Consider the following 20,655-nt stretch of genomic DNA (forward strand, 5'->3'; position numbering starts at 1 on the left):
AAGGCCTATTGCAATATTATCTCGTACAAACCCTTCATTTTATAGATTTTTACAGACAAACTGAGTCCCGGGCACAGAAAGCAACCTTCCAGGTGGCTAGCATCACTGTTAAAGCAAGATAAGCCATGAACATCCTGCAGAAAAAAAATGAACAATCACTGGCATTTCTCACCATGTGGCAGTGCCTTGGCCAGGTCCCCATAGCCCAAGGTCTGTCCTCAGTTTACCAGGTCAGGAGACTGAATTTTGTCAGAGCCCTGAGGGTCAATCAGAGATGGGGACTGCATCAGGCCCACCAAACTCTTAAGAGATGGGGGTATAAATTTGATGCAAATGTTTTTATGTCTGATTGGTAATCACATCTCTATCCTGGGGTCTACCACCTTCGTCTTCACCTGAAAGATTCCAGTCCTCATCAGAAGGCTGATGCACCGGGACTCAGCAGGGACTTCTTGCTCCGGGGATTGGAAACCCTCTCCGAAGGGTTTCATTGGTGAGATCTGGTGTCCCATCTCTACCCTGCCAAAGAGAGCAGTCTGCCCTGGCCAGTTTCTCCCACTGCCACACAGGGTAACAAAAATAGAGAGAAATTACGACTTCTGAGGGCTCCTTTCTCAGGATCCTTGCTGTATTTTTTATTTCTGTTAATAATCTCTGCAGATAGGGGCACGTGGGTGGCTCAGTTGGTTGAGCTCCTGACTCTTGATTTGAGCTCAGGTCATGATCCCAGGGTTGTGGGATCGAGCCCTGTGTCAGGCTCCACACTATGCAGCCTGCTTAAGATTCCCTCTCTCTTGCTCTCTCTCTCTGCCTCCCCTGCTCACATGCACTATCTTTCTTAAAAATAATAAAATAAAATAATAATAAATAAATAATCTCTTCAGACAGGTTCTGCTGCCTGCAGAGCCTACAGCTCTTCACATGACCTAGATTAAGTTTCTGGGCCCTGAGCCTGCTTGTTTTAACTTTGGAGACACTGTTCATCACCATCATTGTCATCAGCAGTAGCATCCAAAACACTATTTATTGAGCATTGGGGCTGAAATATCCAATGGCCAGGCGAGGCATGTGCTTAAGATACTAGAGTCATCTCAAACCAATACGATAAAATTCTTTTAAATAATTTGATGTGATATTTCTAAAAAAGTGTAAAGCCTTAAAATGGTCTTCACTAGAATAAAGAGGCCTTTGCTAGACTTGCCTACATTTTGAAATTGTTTAGTATTTAATTTTATTTTTTAAAGGACGTGATCCTCAAGTACTTAGAGGGACAAAATTTTTAAGTGGTGAAGCGCCATCCTAAAAGTTTCCCCTGGATGACGTCATTTAATCTTCACGTTAACCTTCACAACGATCACAACAGACAGGTGTAGCTATCTCTTTTCAAATCAGAAACCAGAGATACACTTCAGAGTCACAAATGGAAGTACGAGTCTGATTCCTTCCGCATCTCCACTCTTCACAACTAAAATTCAGAGTTTCTGTAAAGTTTAGAAACATGGGTGCATATGCGTAAGATCCTCGGGGGCATTTTCAATCTGTAAAAAATAAATAATGTTCTCTATGTCTCCATGCTCTACTAGGGAATTTTCTGTAGTGCCTCCCCTGGTCATTCCATGTTGCAGTTGCCGATTGCCCTCAGAGGGTCACTGTATTTCCAGGTGCCTAGAGGCATCTCACTATTTTCTCCTGCCCCCTATAACAGCAGCCAGGTTTAGACCGGACCCAGGCTCTCCTGGCTCCCAGCCTATGCAGCACCCTTGCTGTACTGAAAACTGTTGAAACAAACAGGCTGGTCCGTCAAGAAATTCATAACAACTCATGATCCTTTGACCCTGTAATTCCATTCCTAGGGATCCGTCCTAAGAAAATATACTGCGTAATTAAGACAAACCCTTCTCATGGTTGGTGTCGACTAGCGAGGTTGGGTTGGGGGACCAGCTGCCAGAGATAAATATTTCCTAAAGGCAATACTGCTTTAAAAGGGATCATTAGGCAGCCTTTAGAAAGGAGATTTACAAAGCATTTGTAATTATCTGGGGAATGCACATGTTACAATGCTAAGTGGGGTAAAACACAGGATACAGCCAGTATGATTTCAACTGCTAAAAAAAAAAGAAAGAAAAGAAACAAAATGTCTTAATAGAATATGAAACCCCTAGTTAGGTGGGAAAAAAATGGTTCCATGGCTGAAGAAGTTTGGAAAACATTGAGTAAACCTTGAACAGGTTGTTCTGGGATTAATATGCTAATGCAGTTGTGAATCTTCCAGAGTATGTTATTCAGCGTTACCCAAACTGGATTTCTGCCAAGTCTTCTAGTGTGAGATGATGAACTAGCAGAATTAGTCATCGGTGAACTGGAGGCCAAGAGGCACCATCTGATAATGGAAAAGAGGAGCCACGAGGAACTGTAATTAAATAATCCAGTGACTGTTCGTGAAGTAACTGGGCTCTGTGATGGGCTCTGAGAATTCAGGGCCCTGACATTTACAGCCTAGTAGAGGGGACAAGAAAAGCATAGAAAGGACTAAAACGTAGAGTGTCTTAGCAATATTTGTCAACAACGTTTACAACGTTCATAACCTGAGACCCGGTAACTCCACTCATGAGATTCTATCCCTAAGAAATTAAGCACCAATGCAGCTAAAGACTTATGTAGAAAAAGTGCTAATCTCAGTATTGTTTAAGATAGTCCCCTATTAAAAACAATTTATGTGCCAAACAACAGAGTATTGAGAAAAAATTTAGGGTACACCGTGTGCTGATTTAAAATAAAGTTTCAAAATGTTGGTGAGAGGCAATTATAAAAATACACAAAACTGCATCTATAATATAAACCCAATTTTAAATGTGTATGTGTATACACAGTGTGAACGCACAGAACAAAGAATTAATGCAACAAAATATAACTGTGCTGTCTCCACAGAATTCGGAGCAAATTGTTACTTTTATCATTATGGGGGTGGGGGAGATTTTGCTTAACAAACACTCACCCAAAAGAGAAGGGTCGCAATGTGCTCTGGGTCACAAAGCCCTCTCGTGTGGGTGTCTCACGCCCCAGGGCTGGCACACAGCCTTAGCAAGCCCAACTAGCCACCACGGGGAACTAAAAGCCAGTATTCCTCAACACTGATAAGATGGCATGCGAATGAAGCCAAATCTATTCGCTGTTTTCCAGCAATGACTGAGGCAAAGTCTTCCTGTATTTCTGCTTATGAGACGGTGGCTTCCTTCACAATCAATTTCCATCAATCAACCAGGAGAGGGAGGGACACAGAGCCAGGCAAACAAGCTGGAGCCTCGGGAGGGGGGATCAGGTGGGCATTCTCGGTCCTACAGGGGCCCCCGCAGGCCCTAGCCCTTGGCTTCCCCGCCTGGTTCTGTGGTTCTGTGGCCACCCTCCATCAGATGTGCGCTGATGGCTTTGAGGTGCGCACTTGTCCCTCATCAAAGGAAGGCCGCATCCTCTTACAAGCAGCATGCACGAATGCTGGGTTATAGGAAGCAGTGAGTGCCTTGCCATCAGGGCGTTTCAGATGAAGTGCTTGTGGACTCACATGTGCGAGGTGTTGCAGACAGTCTATTAAATGACACACCAAAAAGAAAAGGCCAGATCTCCCCTGGGCAGGTCTGCTTTCCAATGCCCATCTCTATTAAAGGCAAAAAATAAGATAAAAATAAACCATGGACATGTTTCTATCCATCTTGAGAGACTTTTGCACAGGGAAATGTATCAATTCGGAGCTTCTTTTGAAACAGCTCCTCAGCTGTAAAGGCCAGCCAAGCGTCCTGCCCTGGGGAAGCCAGGGCTTGGGGGCTCCCATGTGCCCCTCTCCCAGCTCCATCTGCCTCGGGCAAAGCGCCCCTCCCTCCTATCCTGACACATTGTTATTGTTTTCATCAGATAGCACACTATGCAAGTCTCTGGGTCCCTGTCTTTCCTCCCCAGGAGATGTAGAACTCCCTGGTGGGCAGGGAGCAGGTTCTCTCTGTCTCCATTCCACGCAGCCCTCGGCCCAGAGCTGGTATGTTGTGGAGGGTACAAAGGCTATCCATCCTAGGCTCTGTGTGTACCACAGATATCAGGGACCGGAATGCCACTGCTTTTGCTTCAGGGCTGAAGAGAGTGTGGACCAGAGCCATACCCATACACACGGACCGCACCATCTGTGCTGTGCGGAGGACAGTTGCTTAGAAGGCCGGAAACCAGAGGCCTTCCCATGGCTTTGCTTTTGGCTCATACCCCAGTTTTGTACTTGAGTGTTCTCCCGTATGTCTCTGTGAGAAAAGTGACTGTGAACTCAGTGATTAAAGAAGGGCCCTACCATCCCCACCCCAGCCCACTAAATTTGGGGGGATCATTTACAATATGCCACCTGCTCCCAGAACAGTCTCCTTGCCCTGCAGGATGTTAGGGCTTCCTTCCTCCCAGTCCCAAGTCCCTAGCTCATACCTCCTTGTGGGTCTAAGCACATCCAATCCCCAGAGAAAGCTCCAGAGGGGAGGGCTGGCTGCATTCCCTTAAACACCAACACTCCCTCTCAAGAGTACAGAGGTCTTACCCTCAAGAACTCCAGCTCGGCATCCTCTCCCCAGAGCACAGGACTGAGACGGTGCATCTCCGAGACTTCAACTTGCAACCGGAAAGCAGTCATCCTCTCAATTAGACTCGCTGGGATGTAATCTTCAACTCGAAAATAAGCTTTACTCTCTATCTGCTGGAAAGATGCAGGAAAAAAAAAGGGGGGGGGGGTCATAGTCAAGGTGCCTTTTATGGAACTCTGAGCACAGCAGAAGCCTCTGCAACCCAAACTCCAGTTAGGGCGCCAGGGCAAGGATGCTCCCTTGAAGTGCCCACCAAGGGTAACATTTTACACTGTATTAGAAGTTGGCCCAAACCATATGACATGAATAGAAGGGAGAGAAGAAAGGAGCCACCTGTTTTTGAGACCTTCTGTATGCCAGGTGGTCCTCAGAACACATTAGCTCTTTCCATCCCACAGCAATCCTACGAGGATATTTCTATTGCCACTGGCAGGATGAACAAAATGAACAAGGAAGGAAGTCATTCAACAGGGCTGAGATCACACCACTTAGTGACAGAAACAAGATTCGGTCATCCAAAGCTCTCACACCCTCCCCGATGCCACACCGCTTCCCAAAAGCCACAGCAAAACCCTAGCCCCAAAACTTTGTTCCTTTTTATGCACTTAGCATTTCCGGTCTGCATATGCTCTTAGTACACTGTCACATTCTCACAAAGGAGGTCTTGCCTATGCCGGCATCTCACCACGAGGGGATCAAGATGTTGTCTCCTGAACAAGAGATCTGAGAGCCCCACCTTACCCCAAGCCTGAACCTCCATCCAGTCTGTTCTTTAGGGAACCTGAAGCTGCCACCCTACAGTGAGCAGCTAGGAGATCAGCATCACTCGCCGTCTGATGCAGGGTTCCTTGATAAAGACTCTGGGGCAGAGAGGTATGCAGAAGTTTTGGAGGGGTAATCTCAGCTCAGGTCATGATCTCACAGTTCGTGAGCTCAAGCCCCACATCAGGTTCTGCGCTGATGGCATGGAGCCTGCTTGGGATTCTGTCTCTTCTTCTCTCTGCCCCTGCCCCGCTTTTGCTCACGCGTGCGCGCGCTCTCTCTCTCTCTCCCTATCTCTCTCTCCTTCTCTCAAAATAAATAAGCAAACTTAAAAAAAAAAAGTTTTGGAGGGGTGGTCTTGGGGTCCACTATAAGGAATGAGGAAGGCAGAACTTTCAGAGGAAGCTGAAATTGCCCTTGTATTCCTGAATCAGCATGTCCTGGTCTTAGGCAGCCACTCCCAGCTTAAACTTGGCCAAGTCATTTCCCCATAGGTGAGGATAATTACCCATGAGAAAGGCAGCTGGGAACTGGGAGGATCTTGCCTTCTCAAGGCTGGTGATGGGCAGGTTGGTCTGATGAGGGGATCTGAAGGGAACCATCCCCATTTCCTGGTATGGCACAGACCTATCCCCATGTGGCCATGGACTAAGAATCCTCAACTGAGAGCTAGCCCATGCCAGTTTTGAGCTAAGCTCAGACACAAATGGAAAGAAATTGCTCAGCAATCTGCTGCATAAAAAAGCATTCAGAATGCTATTAGCATGGCCAAAATCCAGAATACTGACAACACCAAGTGCTGGTAAGGATTTGGAGCACCAGGAACTCTCATTTGTTGCCGGTGGGAATGCAAAATGGTACAGCCACTTTAGAAGACAATTTGTCTTCCAAACATAGTCTTACCATATGATCCAGCAATCATGTTTCTTGGTATTTACCCAAGGCAGTTGCAAATGTATGTCCACACAGAAGCCTGCACGTGGGTGTTTATAACAATTTTATTCATAATTGCCAAAACTTGGAAGCAAAAGATGTCCTTCAGTAGGTGAAATGGATAAATAAACTATAGTACATCCAGACAACAGAATATTTTTCAGTGCTAAAAAGAAATGAGCTAACAAGCCATGAAAAGACATGGGGGGGGAGGCAGGACTTAAATGCATATTAACTGAAAGAAGTCAATCTGAAAAGGCCACATGTTGTATGATTCCAACTATATGACATTCTAGAAAAGGCAAAACCATGGAGACAATAAAAAAAGATCAGTAGTTGCCAGGGGATGGTTGGCAGGTGGGGGTGGGGGAGAAGGAAGGACAAATATATGGAAGACAGAGGATGTTTAGGGCAGTGAAACTACTGTATGATACTCTAATTGTGAACACGTGTCATTATAAATTTGTTCAAACCCATAGAACGCGCAACACCAAGAGCGAACATGAACGTAAACAATGGATTCTGAGGGACGACGACGTGTCGATGTAGGTTCATCAACTGAAACAAATGTACCATGTTGGTGAGGGATGTTGATAATGGGGGAGGCTGTGCATGTGTGGGGGCAAAGGAATACATGGGACATCTCAGTACCTTCCACTCAATTTTGCCATGAACCTACAAGCACTTAGGACCTTTGACCCAGCTAGGAATATGTCCAAGAGAAGAAGTCAATATGCAACTAAAAATGCCCTAGCAGAAGCATTTACTTCTATGTCATTCATCACAAAGAAAGATCGGAAGCAACAGGAACAGTAACAGCAGTAGTTACCACTTACGTGGCACTTCCGGGTGATGCCCGACAGGGGCGGGGATGGAAAAGTGAGCAGAGGTCCAGCCCTGCTAAGCCTCCCACTGTCATCGTCGCAGAGGATGACAAGGAAGGCCGCAGGAAGGCGCGTCAGCAAGCAGGAAAGCGGAATGCAAATGCAGATGGCAATGCTTACACCTGTATAACATCCCCACGTGTAATCAAAGGCTGGAAGGGGAGGCACCCAGAGGAAGAGCTGTTCTGTCGCATTGATGTGATGAAGGAGATTTATTTTTATACCAACATGTCTTTGTCTCCCTTTCTAAAATGCAAATGTAATCATGTCACTTCCCTGCTTAGAATTCTGCAGCGGCTCCCAGTCTTTCACTACAGTGGTTTCCAAATTAAATTTTTCCCCCCAGCCCTAGAACCATTTATCCAACAAGATATGAGCCCCTTAGGGGGGCACGCGAGGTTTTTCCCGGATCTGGCTGGTGGTGCCGCCGAGCCTCACAGCTGCCTTAGCTAGGGCTGCAGGGAAATGCCTGCAGCCCTCTCCTCCTGCCACACCGCCCCCCCCCCCATGACACGGACACAGGCGCAGGCCCTCCTCTCTGCGTCTTCCCAAGCACCCTCTGATGCGCCCACCGCAGTGCCTGGCTCACAGTGAAGCGAGGCCCTGGAAGTGAGTTCTGGCTGTGCTCTCACCAGCTTACCTAAGCTCACAGAGGCGCAATTTTCCTCAACTGCCGATGGAAATAACACGGACTTTGCAGGGTTGACATAGGGCTTAGATGATACCAAGAGTAGAGCAGGCCCTCCCTAAATTAGGACTGAGGGTGTGGGTGCCCAGATGAGTGGGTTTGTGTAATCTGTTGCCTTTACACATACAAGAGAAAAGGAAAGTGTCTGCCTTTGGGAGCCCATGTGGGGACAGCAGAGAGCGTCTTGGAACTGCTCTGGTCCACAGCAGTGAGAGAGGGCGAGGCTCCGTGAATCTGGGGAAGGTGCTGGAGGTGGAGGATGGCTGATAAATGCGTATACCACACAGGCGGTGGTAAATGCTCTGGAGAAAAATGCGGCAGAGCGAGGAATAAAGAGGGCCTTGGAAGACTCCGGACATGGCTGTCCCTTCTGAAGATCTACTGGGAAGAAAGCAAAACGAGAATGCTATGGGCCAAAAAGTGTTTTCGAACTGCAGCTTGTAACACATTAGCGAGCTAATGGTTAATGGTTCATAACCAGCATGAACTACAATAGAATAGGAAACACCAATGTGTAACAGGTACAGAAAGGGTACATCTTATTTCCTAAACTTTTGTTTCAGTTCTGTTCTAGGTACATACCCACGTGGGTTGGGTTATAATGTCTACCTTTTTTTCTTTTTCAATCCTGGGTCACAGCACAGCACATTTGAAAGCCACTGTTCTTGAGAGCCATTTTAACTTTTGAACTGGTCCTTGCTCTTAAACCCAGCTACTGAGGCAAACAGGCACACTCCCCACCCCACACTGTGTGAGGACTAAAGACACAGATCTCCACCAAGGCGTCCAGACTCTCTGGTGGTTGCAGCTTCTCCCTCTCCGACTCCAGGTGCGTTAGCCTGCTGGGATGCCATAACCGATGCCACAGGCTGGATGTCTTCAATAACAGACATTTATTCTCTCACAGCTCTGGGGGCTAGAAGTCCAAGATCAAGGTGTTGACAGGGGTGGTTTCTTCTGAGGCCTCTCTCCTTTACTTGCAAGTGCTTATCTTCTCCCTGTCTTCACCTGGTCTCTCCCCTGTGCTCCAGCATCCCTGGTGTCTCCCTGTGAGTCTTAATCTTTTCTGATAAAGACTCCAGTCAGAATGGATTAAGACCCGACCAGAAAGCCTCATTTTAATGTAATCACCCCTTTAAAGAGCCCGTCTCCGAATATAATCACATTCTTGAGGTACCAGAGGTTAAGGCTTCAAGGCATAAATTTTGGAGGAACATTCCTCAGCCTATAACACAAGGCCAGACCAAAATGACCCCAGCAGACTCAGAACTTCGGCTAAACACAGCTCCTTTGTTCACCAAGGATGTAGCATGGCCAACCACTAAGTGCTCACTGGTGGTAGACATATTTTTAGCCATGTGCAACCATTTCCTCTCTTTCTGGAAATGGGAACCATCCTTCCTTCCCCTCAGTCCATGTATTTGCATAGTGTGAACTCTACCCTGGTTCTCGGGGTGGCCATGTAACTCAAGTCTAACTAATCAGAGCATGGCATCTCCCTGCACAGTGACTGGCTTGAGTAGGCACATGACCCCATCAGAACCAATGAGACAGAACTGTAGGATCTCCATGGCATTACTGAGAGCAGACGAGAGAAAGAGAGAGAGACAGACCCTCCCTTTGGTGCCAGGCTGCAACCTGGAGGGTAGAATCCAGAAGCCACCGAAGGCAAAACTGAAAGAGGAGAGCACGGCCCAGAGATACAGAAGCCCAAGGCCTGTTGATGTCACTTGAATCCCTGAGCCCAGCAAGCCCTAGGCATGGTAGGACCCCAGGCCTGGAGGCTAAAAAGAGATAGGAAGAAGCTACCAGGTAAGCAGTAAAAGGACTAGAAGCCTGTCATAAGGGTAGGCAGGACCTGAACACTTCAGTCTTGCAAACCAGTAAATTACACGTTTCATTCAAGCCAATCTGAGCTTGATTTTCTGTCGCTTGCTATCAAGACAGTGCTGAATCATCCCTTCTCCTGGCCAAGGGGTGTGGGGGAGATGTCAAAAAGGACCAGAGTGGGGTTCCTTCTACCTGTGGGGAGGCCAGGAAAGTTGTGAGGTTGGGGTTGGCCTTGGAGGGTACGTGAGGTGGGGATGGGTGTACAGATACTTTCCGGAAAGCAGTCAAAGGCCCCGGGGAACAGGGATTAAGCCTTTTACATTTTTCCCTTTGAGCAGTGGATTCTTCCTTCACGCAGTTCTCAGGTTCTCTCTTGAGCGTAGCTTGTCCAAGGTAAGCACTTCCTAGAGGCACCCAGCTTATGTCACATAACGGTGGCAATACCATCCAAGAGAGAGCCCAGGGGGCTGGTGGGGAGCCCACCTTGCTTCCTCACTTTTCCCTCTCCATTTCTACCGGCGCAGCCAGAGATGGCCTCCACAACTGCATGCCATGTCACACTGCTGGGTCGCATGACTCAGTCTCAGTTGAGGTCTGTTGCCAAGCCCCTTTCCCCTCATCTGGAACACGGGTAGGGGCTTCCTGAACCCAGAGCAAAGTTGCACTGCTCTCTGTCACAGCTTACCTGGCTGGTCCCTCCTTCCTGTCTTGTGTCCCCACTTTGAATCCTAAATAAGTAAGTAAATCGCTTAACATCATCCCTCCTTGCTGTGATGCATCTGCAAATTAAATAGCCAGTAGCCTCTACTAACTCCCTGAGTACTGTAATACGAGACCATCATAGGCAAAATCAATCAAAGGAATATATGTGTGATTCTGCTGCAAGGACAAGGGTTTGGCCAAAAAGAGTAAAGCTCTGAGAAGCAATGTTTCCAGCAGAATCAGCACTGGCCTTGGAGTCAGACACACCTAAGCTCAAATCTAGACTTTACCATTTTCTAGCAAATGAGTCTCAGACTGTTCTTCTAGAAAATGTGAGTAATACAATGTTGCTATGAGGATTGAGTGAGTTAACACTGTGGGAAAAGTCTAGGTCAATGGTAGTTACAGAGTGGATGGATGGATGGATGGATGGACACATGCATGGATGCATGGATGGATATATGGGTGCATCGATGGATGAATGGATGTGTGGATGGGTGGATGGATAGATGGATAGATGGATGGATGGATGGATGGATGGATGGATGGATGCATGGACGCATGCATGGATGCATGGATGGGTGGGTGGGTGGATGGATGGATGGATGGATGGAAGGATGAATAGATGGATGGATGGATGCATGGACACATGCATGAATGCATGCATGGATGCGTGGATGGATGCCATTTACCTCAGTCTCAGTGGTAGATGCTGAAAACTTCTCAAAGTCTCAGTCTCCACATTTCTAATAGTTCCCATAACTGCTTCTCCAATGACCCCACCACAGGCCCCAGGTTTCCACCCTCACCTCCTCGGGGTAGTTGCCAAACTCAGCCTGTAAGGCAAGGACCGCCAGCTGCAGCAGCGTCTCATCATTGCAGTACAGCTTCTCCTCCAGGATGTCTTTCCGAAGCTGCAGATAAAATTGGTGCCTTGCCTGGCTGTTCCTGGGAAAGAGACGCAGGAATAAGGGTCACTGGAATGCTGAGAGGGGGAAAGAACACTAAAACCGGAGGGTTTTCTCAGTCTGGGAAGCAGGGAAAGGAGAAAAGATGGGGTGCAAGCTAAAAGAACCCAGGGGGCGATGCCAGCAAGATGAGTGTGGTCTCCTTTACCCACATCATGCCTCCTGCCACAAGTTGAGGGCTACTGTGTGCCAAGCACTTGACACAACACCCACGGAGATGTTTGTTGCCGTGGTTCAAGTGAGAAAACTGACGCTCAGATGTTGTTTTCAGGAAGCAAAGGAATAAAGAGGCAATTACCCAACTCCGAAGCCACACATAACCCCTTCCTCCAACCCTGATCTGCTGCTCGGGGAGGGTCATTTTGGGGTCAAGGGAGAACTTTGGCTTTGAGTGGACCACGTTTGAAACAAAAGGGCAAATTCTCATTTTGACCGGGACCCAAATACTGATTTCCCCCTGTTCTGTCATATTGGAATCTAACCAGCAAGATCGACCACAATGACTGTTGTTATTTATGCGTAATTTGCCATTCACCAAGCACTTGTTACCCATTATCTCTAACATCAGCCAGCACATACACAGGTCCCTGAAGGAACAAATGAAAAATTTTGGAGCGCTCACTGGAGCTGTGCACAGCAACTGACAAAGAACTTTATCCTCAGAAAGAGTGTGAAGGTATTTGAGGAGGTCTTCTTCTGGGGCTGCTCACTCCAGCCTTCAGGGGCTATTTTGCACAGCCTGGTTTCATCGTCCAAGAAAAAGAACTCTTTGTCTGAAACAGAGAGGGAAGGGCAGTCAGACAGACTCCACCCCTTCACACCCACAGCCCTGAGCTCTGCCCAGAAGGGTCAAACAGGAGAAAAGCAAGTCATCTGGACACCTGCTGCTACAGGACCTTTGCTGGGTCTGTGGAGGGGCCAGGAGTCAGAAACAGAGAGGAGAGAGTCAAAGAAGAGGAACTCAGGCCAAGAGGAGGAATGTGATTATTTATCTCAGAGAAGATATCACTTAATAGCTGCCTTCCAGCTATTTATCTATAGAGATAAAGTCAAAAACAAAGAAATGACTATTTATTCTGCTCTTTGCCATGGGCCAGGCCCTCTGCCTCAACTGGACCATTCTGAAACTTCCCCAGCCATGGGCATGAAATGGGCTGAATGTCTGTATCTCCCCAAAGTTCTTACCCCCAATGTAATGGGGGAATGGGGAGCCTCTGGAAGGTAATTAGGTTTATCATGGGGCCTCCATGATGGGATTAGTGTAATAAAAGGAAGAGACCAGGGCTCACTTTCTCTGCCACGTAAGGACACCATGAGAAGGTGGCCATCTGCAAGCCAGGAGCAGAACCTCAAACCTGACAAAGCTCAAACCCTGATCTTGGACTTGTCAGTCTCCAGAACTGTGAGAAATAAAGATCTGTTGTTTAATCTCCCCAGTCTATGGTATTTTGTTCTAGCAGCCCCAGCAAACTGACCGGGCTTAAGTGGAGTCATCTTTGCCTTCTGACCTGGATGTTGCCTGCTTGGAAACTCCACTCCAAGCTCAGGACTTCAACCCCTGCTGAGTTTGTCCTCCAACACTGCCAGGAGGGACGGTGAATCAGCCCCAGCCACTGCAGGCACTGCCTCCTCACCTCTGCTCTCTTCACTTGAAGCCTGACCCCCTCCCCCACTCCCTCTGGGACCCCCGCAGGCCTGCCCCAGCCCTGCTCTGCCCACACCCTTCTCCATGCGTCAGTCTCTCAGCCCAGAGGCACACTACAGCAGGTTCCTCGGGCACAGGAGTTCTGCCAAGTTTTGGAAGGCAGACCCTTTAAGTGGGTAACCAGCCCTTTCTCTCAAAAGCTATGTGTGCTGGAGAAAGGGAAGGAGGTCTCCAGAGAAGACAAAATAGCATCCACCTCACAGCGCCCAGACCTCTGCCCCCTCTGCCCTCAGCCCTTGCTCCTGAACCTGACCACTCACACCAACTCACCCTTCCCTTGGGGCCACTTCTCCCCAGTTGATACACAGGTGTCCATTACTGTTTGGCTAGCAACCCCTCCCAGTGGGTTTATTTCCAAGCCCCACACTGGGGACTTTTGAGCATTTTACTCAGAACATCCCAGTTAAGCGGCTCAAGAATGCCCACATGGAGGGATCTGGGACACACACCTGACTGGGGAGAAACAGTCCAGGATACACACAAGGTTGGGACTCAGAACAAGCACACTGGTTTTCTTTAAGTTGCATGTTACAGATCAATAAAGATACAGTGTTTCCTAAAGATTCTTCTTGTCACACTTTACAAAAGATCGAGCCAACATCAGTCCATCACATGGAAGCATATCGTGCTCGTTCTTTTACTTGGGAGAGGGGTCTCTTGGAGGTCTGTGGAGAGCTATGGGGAAAGGACACCCCCTACCCCATCCTGTCCCCCCCCCCCCGCCCCATTGGACACTAACCAACCTCACAACAAGCTCCCGAGCCCCTCCCACTGGGGATGGGAGAATAGAGAAACACCAAGATTACGATTCCTAAGCAAGAGGGGCTGGCCAGGATTGAACCTGAGAGCCCAAATAATTCAAACTCGACCTCCTTTCCATTCTCCCACACAGCACTTAGAGAGCGTCAACTACAGCAAAGGTGTAATTGCGTGGCTGGAAATAGGAGTCCCTAATGGAAGGGCAGAGCTGGTAAAAGGGAAGAACTGGGCAGAACTGGGAAAGGGGAAGGTCTTCATTAACGGCTCCTGGGTGGGGTGCTGAGTTCCCGTTAGTCCTGTATGATTCGATGGAAATTTAAAAAAAAAAAAAAAAAAAACTTATTGTGGTAAAATACACATAATAAAAAAATTTTCCATCTTAACCACAGTTGAAGGTACAGTTCAGTACTGTTAAGTATATTTGCATTGCCACGCAGCTATCTTCACCACCCACCTCCAGAATTCTACTAGAACTGCTACCCTGTACCCATTAAACCACACCCCCTACTCCCCCTCCGCCCCGCCCCTGGCAACCGCCATTCTTTCTGTCTCTATGACTTTGCCTCTCCTCGGTACCTCCCCCAGTTGGAGTCATACAATATTTGTCTTTTTGCCACTGTTTTATTTCACATAGCACAGCATCCTCCAGGTCCGTCCGTGTTGTAGCATAGGTCAGAATTTCCTTCCCTTCTAAGGTGGAATCATGTTCTATCATACGTATATATCACCCTTTGCTTACACATTCATCTGCCGATGGACACTTGGGGGTGCTTCCACAGTTTAGCTACTGCACACAATGCTGCTACACACATGGGTGCAAAAACCTCTCTTGAAGACTCTGCTCTCAATTATTTTGGGCATGTGTGCAAAAGTGGAATTGCTGGATCATGTGACAAATCTATTTTTAGTGTTTTGAGAAACCACTCTGCTGCTTTCTGCAGTGGCTGCACCATTTTACATTCCCATCTATATGGAACTGCTTTTTTTTTTTTTTTAAGTAGGCTCCAGGCTCAGTGTGGAGCCCAGAGTCGGGGGGACCTGACCTCACAACCCTGAGATCAAGACCTGAGCTGAACTCAAGAGTAGGACACTTGGGGCGCCTGGGTGGCTCAGTCAGTTAAGCGTCCAACTTCGGCTCGGGTCACGATCTCACGGTTCGTGGGTTCGAGCCCCACGCCAGGCTCTGTACTGACAGCTTGGAGCCTGCTTCCAATTCCGTATCTTCCTCTCTCTCTCTTTCTGTCCCTCCCCTGCTCACGCTCTGTCTCCCTCTCTTTCAAATATGGATAATAAAACATTAAAAATTAAAAAAAAAAAAAAAGAGTAGGATGCTTAACTGACTGAGCCACCCAGGCATCCCTACATGGAGATGCTTTTAACATTCACTTATCTAGCATCAGTGCTTCGAGACTGATCAACCAGATCAACCAGACCCAGCAAATCACAGAAACCCATAGCCTCTTACATACACGATTTCATTATAATCTCCTGCACTCCCTTGACACTTTGCAATGAGCACTTGAAGCTTCACCATGCTAACTGATGTCTAAATGCGCAAGGTGAGGCATCCCAGCCTCAAGCAATTTTCGTAGAAGGAAGAGCGTTCGGGTAACCAGGTATCTGGGTTACGTGAGGCACCAGGCCAGCAGTAGGTTATGCACACACGCTTACCTTTCATGTAAGCCAAGCCAAAGTAGGCGAGCTCCCCAAGGTTGACAAAAGACATGACAGCACTGAAGACAGCTCCTGCCGTTGACATAATGTCACATTTCACCTCCAGACACTGCCCACTCAACAGCACCACGCAGAGGGCCCTGAGAGCCAAATAGGACTTCCCTTTTTTGGTCTGAAAATGATAATAGTATCAATTGTAACAATAACTTACGAGACACGGAGTCTTGACTGTGGGCTAGCTACTGTGCTAAGCACTTTATACGCATTGTCTCACTTAATGAAAAACAACCTTATGAGATAAGTATGTTAGGGTTCCCATACCGTAGATGAAAAATGAGGTTCAAAGATACTAGTTAAGGGATGACAAGCATAGGAAGGGACGGTGCCAGAATTAGCAGGAGGCAGAACTAGACCCAAGTCCGCATTCTATAAGGCTCTGCAGGGACTCTAAAGGCTGGGAGGCAGATCCACTGGATGTCTCCCCCTTGCTGAAACCCCAGCTGCCCCTTGGGCTCCGCTTCCTAGAAGGGCTTAGGCTTCTCAGGGACCTCATCCATGGATCATATGTCCCAGGGGTGTCAATCACCCTGAATCTGTTCCTGAGCCCCCACCCCCACCCCCAGTGCACAGCAGAGAGAATAAGGGTGGGCACAGATCCAGTGAGGAGATAGGAGTTAAGGGGATTGTTCTGAACCGAGAAGTTGCTCAGCAAAGCCACATCCAAAGATAAGCAGCAGCCAGACTTCTCTCTTCACCCTGCTGAGATTAATTCTAGATTCATCTGCTACCACAGCCCCACCCTGACCACAGCTGCCACCGCTCAGCCACCCATCATTCTGCCCCCACATGGGCTTGTTGCCTGTGTCTCTGCATGCAATGTCCCCTGCTTAGAATACTCCTCCTCTTCTTCCCCACATGGCAGGTTCCTACCAGTCTTTTAGGTCTGGCTCAAAATCCTGTGGAGGGCAGAGCCACCCACTCCCTTTTCTACTTCCATGGCACCTTGTGCTCAGAGCCCTGGCCTCTCTAAGGACATAGGCTGAGTATCACCTGTGTCCAAAGCCCAGCCAGGGGTCTGGCCTGGACCTCCATCCTGAAAGTCCTCATTAGAGGACAGTCATGGATATGGACACTGACATGTGTGACTTTAGTGTCATGAAGACCATGCCTGTGACCACATCCCAACCCTTGTGGCACCCAGGGGCAGCCCCCACATTCCAGGGGCCAGTGTGGAACTGAGGTCCCTGTATGAAAGGGTTCCTACATGATCCTGGGCAGGGCTGATCACACAATACACTCTGAGGCACTCTGGTGCAGAGGCTAAGAGAGAGGTGTGGGGGCACCCATGTGCTCTGAAGGGCCCTCTGCTTGGGTTTAATGTTCTACAAGGGCCCCCTTGAAATTCTTAATAGTTGTGCCTTTGAACGTGTGTTTTCTAAGTGGGGCCCAATGGGACAATGAAGCTCCTGCTGCCCACCTGCCAGGACAGGTCCTGGCTGCAAACTCCCTGACACCCTGGTGCTCCAGCCCAGCCCAACCTGTCCCTCCTACTGCCCCTTTCCACTCTCCAGGGAAGCCTATCTCTCCCCTCCTCTGCAGGGGGCTGGCTCAGGAAGGTCTCAGTAAAGCACACATACCCCCAAGACATCTTGGAGCAGAGCATGGCAGTGGCTGTCCCCACTCTGGTCTAGTATCATCAAAGCTCTTTGAGTGTATATCAGCAGGGACAAGCCTCTCGCCCACCCTCAATCCAGACACCGAGTGCCCCTCCAGACAGAGGCTGAACCCCTTGGGGCCCCACAGTCTTCCCTGGGCTGGGGCAACAGAGCTAAGGGAAAGGAGATTGACTTTTCCACCTCAGCAAATGGATAAGTACGAATATGCTAGAATGTAAGCTCCAGGTGGAAAGGACTCCATTTTGCTCACATTACATAGATCTGGGTTCTGGAGTGGGGCCTGGCCCCGACTAGATGCTCAAACAATATTTCCTGACTCATTAAGGTGACAAAGTTGAGCTGCATCTGGAAAGCCAAGCAGGATGAGCTGGAAGTAGCAGAAGGCTCGTCTTGAAGGAGAAGAGGAAGTGCTGAAGGACAAGAAGCAGGAGTGGGACTTGGCAGAGGGCTCTGGCAGGAGCCTGGAAGAGAGAGTGAGCACCGCCCCCCCCCCAGGGCCCTCCCAGCCTGAGACCCCACTCAGGGGTCAGTCGGCCTCCAGGCCTTCCCAGCAGTGTGGCTCCCTCCCCACCCTCCACCCCTGCCCAGTCAACCCAAAGGTTACCACAATTGATCCAGGCAGGTGCACAGTCACTGGGGCCTCTCCAGCCAGCAAGACGAACTCCGGCCTGGAGAACTGTGGGAAACACTCGGAGTCACTCGTGGTCAGAAGAGAAGTCACATTCCAGGGATCTGCCCCCCCCACCGATTCTGGGACTGGGCTTCCCCCATGGGCTCATCTCCCCTCATCCCCTATCTATCCCCCCTTCCCCACAGCCAGCAGGAAATAGACTCCAGGGAAATGGGGCTCAACTGGGCCGAGGCCCCAGCTAGGCTGGACATTTCAAAGCCAAAGTCTTAATGGTGAGTATAGTGCTCTTATGGTGGGTGTCTCCTTCGTTATATGTTTCATAATTCACGCATCATTACATAATCTTTTATATGTATCAAAATCATAAAACACATTATATGAGACAAATAGATATTAAACGCAAGAGATTTTCTAAAGTAAAAATACCTTTAGATTTAAGTTTGAGGAAACATTTTCCTAGCTCTGCATGTTGAGTCACTAAGGTACATGGACAGCTCTTCCCAATTGCACATTGTTTGTATCATGCTTGTGACCGGGAAATATTTTGATAACCATCGCTGTTTAGACCTAGCCATCATCCTGTGGGGTGATTATTCTCGACGCACTGGGCAGGAAATTGAGGCTCCAAGAGGTTAAGAAACTTGCCAAAATCTAACACCAGAGAGTGATAGGATTGGGTGGGCCCACAAATGTGTTCCCCAAAAGAATCAACAAGACTCCTGTCTCAAAAGGGCAGCTGGCATGTGACTTGTGTCCTGTAAGAGTTTCCAGTAGAAGCGTCCTTAGTGAGTGATCATGAAGAACAATCAAAGAAGGTGAAAAAGGCCTCCTTGACCCTGTCTACATCCCCCCCCCACCCCCCCACCAACCAAGCTCATGAGAACCTGCGAGTGGCCTCTGAGGGCATCAGGGCCTGGCGGAGAGTGTGGGAGCTGAAAGTCACAAGGGGGAGGATGTCCTGAAGCTGCTCTAGGCTCAACTACTCTCGAATTAAAGAGCTTTAAGCAAATCTCTCTGCAACAGACAAAGGTTTTCTGGGGGCACCTGAGTCTGATCCCCAAAGGGATCTAGATGCACAGGCAGAAGAACGCCTGACAAAGGCAGCCTCCTCAGAGAGCAGCCAGCCCAGCGGGGGTGCATCCTTGCTCCAGGGGGCCCTGATCCCCTTGGGATCACTGAGGGCTTGTGTGATTATTAGGACAATTTTTCAGCTCATGGCAGTGTCGTTCAAGGAACGGGGGTGCTTCTCTTCTAACCACCACAAGTGGCTGGTTCCAGGGCTATGTCCGGCAGAAGGTGCACCCTGGACCACCCCTGATCTCACCCTCCAGCGCAGGCTTAGTAAGCTGGACCCTCAGGAGAGACCAGCCTGCCTGCAAGGAGACACTGTTCCCGGAGGCATGAGCACACTGCAGGGACCACTGGACATCCATCCCCCCTGTCAACCTGGACGTCAAGGCCAAGGCATCCTGGCCTGGCTACCCTGTAGCCTCTACTCCTCACACTTGCCCAAACCCTATTACCCTGTGTACCAAGCAGAATGGAGAATCTCCCTTCCCTTTCTGCTCACCCAAACCTTTGCTCCTGCGTTTTGCCTGCTCACAAGGCCCCCTTCCAAGTACATTCGGCCTTGTCAGCTCTCTTATTTCATATGCCTTGTTTTGCCATTACCCCACATTGATGGCAGTCAACTTCCTGAACAGCTGGACCTGGCTACTTCAACCTTCTATCCTACACAGCACTTACCACAGCAAGGCCACTCAGTAAACACCTATCGCCCGGATTGCAACTGTAAAGTTTATTTTAATTTAGTTCTGCAAATCTCAGCCCAGGGGGCCTGGCCACCCCACCCCCAGAGGAACCTGCCCACTTTCAACTACTGTGTCAGCCACACACAGGTCCCCATTCACACCTCTCTGGAGAACATCCTTCAGTCCCCTTTTGCTCACCTTTCCTTTCCTTTGCAGAAAAGCCCTTTGAGAAGGAGTTGCCGGCTGTGAGATTTCTGCTGCCACAGACAGAGCGGTGCTGGAGCTGAGCCGCGGTCCCTCCTGAAGATTTGGGGGAACTTCAATTGGAAGAGCACTGGCCAGTGGTCAAGAAGGGGAGAGATGATTAACAAAGGGAACAGCCTCCAACAGTCAAAGCCCATACGTGCAGGTGCTCAGCTGGACAGGGTGTGTTCGCACTTAGCCTTGGCCCCACGCCTGTGGGAGAAATTACCGTGTCCACTTTTCCAATGAGGCAGCTAGGGCTGCATAGGGAAGGAGCGGGGCGGGGTCTGAGGTGCAAGGCCACAGTCCACTTCTTCCCCACCCCCAAGACCCTGCTTTGGCTCACTGTGCTCAGGACAGGCAGGTCCTGTGACGCCAGCTCCTGAACACCCTGACACAGGTAATGGGATCGCAGGAGGCTCTGACGTTCCTGCTTAGAATTTAATATATTGTTCAGGGGCGCCTGGGTGGTTCAGTAGGTTGAGTGTCTGACTTTGGCTCAGGGTGTGATCTCACAGTTCGTGAGTTCGAGCCCCCTATCAGCTCTCGGCTGTCAGCGCAGAGCCTGCTTCAGATCCTCTGCCCCTCCACCACACAAGCACACACACGCTCTCTCTCTCTCTCAAAAATAAATTAACATTTGAAAAAATAAAGGAAGTGTTTCAAGAAAAAAGAATGTTATATATCGTTCAAAATGTTTTGGAAATAGGGGAGCCTGGGTGGCTCAGCCGGTTAGGAGTCCAACTTTGGCTCAGGTCGTGATCTCACGGTTCGGGAGTTTGATCCCCATGTCGGGCTCTGTGCTGACAGCTCAGAGCTTGGAGCCAGCTCTGGATTCTATG

The 20,655-nt window shown here is 49.0% G+C and overlaps 1 protein-coding gene across 7 annotated transcripts in view; it reads right to left on the bottom strand.

Moving 5' to 3' along the window:
• The window catches only part of FRMPD2 (FERM and PDZ domain containing 2), a 101,283-nt gene that overhangs the window by 52,991 nt on the left and 27,637 nt on the right, over positions 1 to 20,655 (bottom strand). For 5 of the 7 annotated variants that reach the window (XM_023240653.2, XM_023240649.2, XM_023240651.2 and 2 more), the window contains 6 exons: positions 19,769 to 19,904; positions 17,793 to 17,864; positions 15,510 to 15,684; positions 11,997 to 12,147; positions 11,216 to 11,354; positions 4,565 to 4,720 (listed from right to left, as the gene is read on the bottom strand). In XM_023240653.2, coding sequence (XP_023096421.2) covers positions 4,565 to 4,720; positions 11,216 to 11,354; positions 11,997 to 12,147; positions 15,510 to 15,684; positions 17,793 to 17,864; positions 19,769 to 19,904 — 829 coding nt within the window. The remainder of the gene's footprint in view (positions 1 to 4,564; positions 4,721 to 11,215; positions 11,355 to 11,996; positions 12,148 to 15,509; positions 15,685 to 17,792; positions 17,865 to 19,768; positions 19,905 to 20,655) is intronic. The other 2 variants (XM_023240654.2, XR_006587081.1) reach the window with 1 other exon arrangement.

This window comes from Felis catus, chromosome D2 (genome assembly GCF_018350175.1).
Source record: "Felis catus isolate Fca126 chromosome D2, F.catus_Fca126_mat1.0, whole genome shotgun sequence".
In the NCBI taxonomy this organism is placed as follows: Eukaryota; Metazoa; Chordata; class Mammalia; order Carnivora; family Felidae; genus Felis; species Felis catus.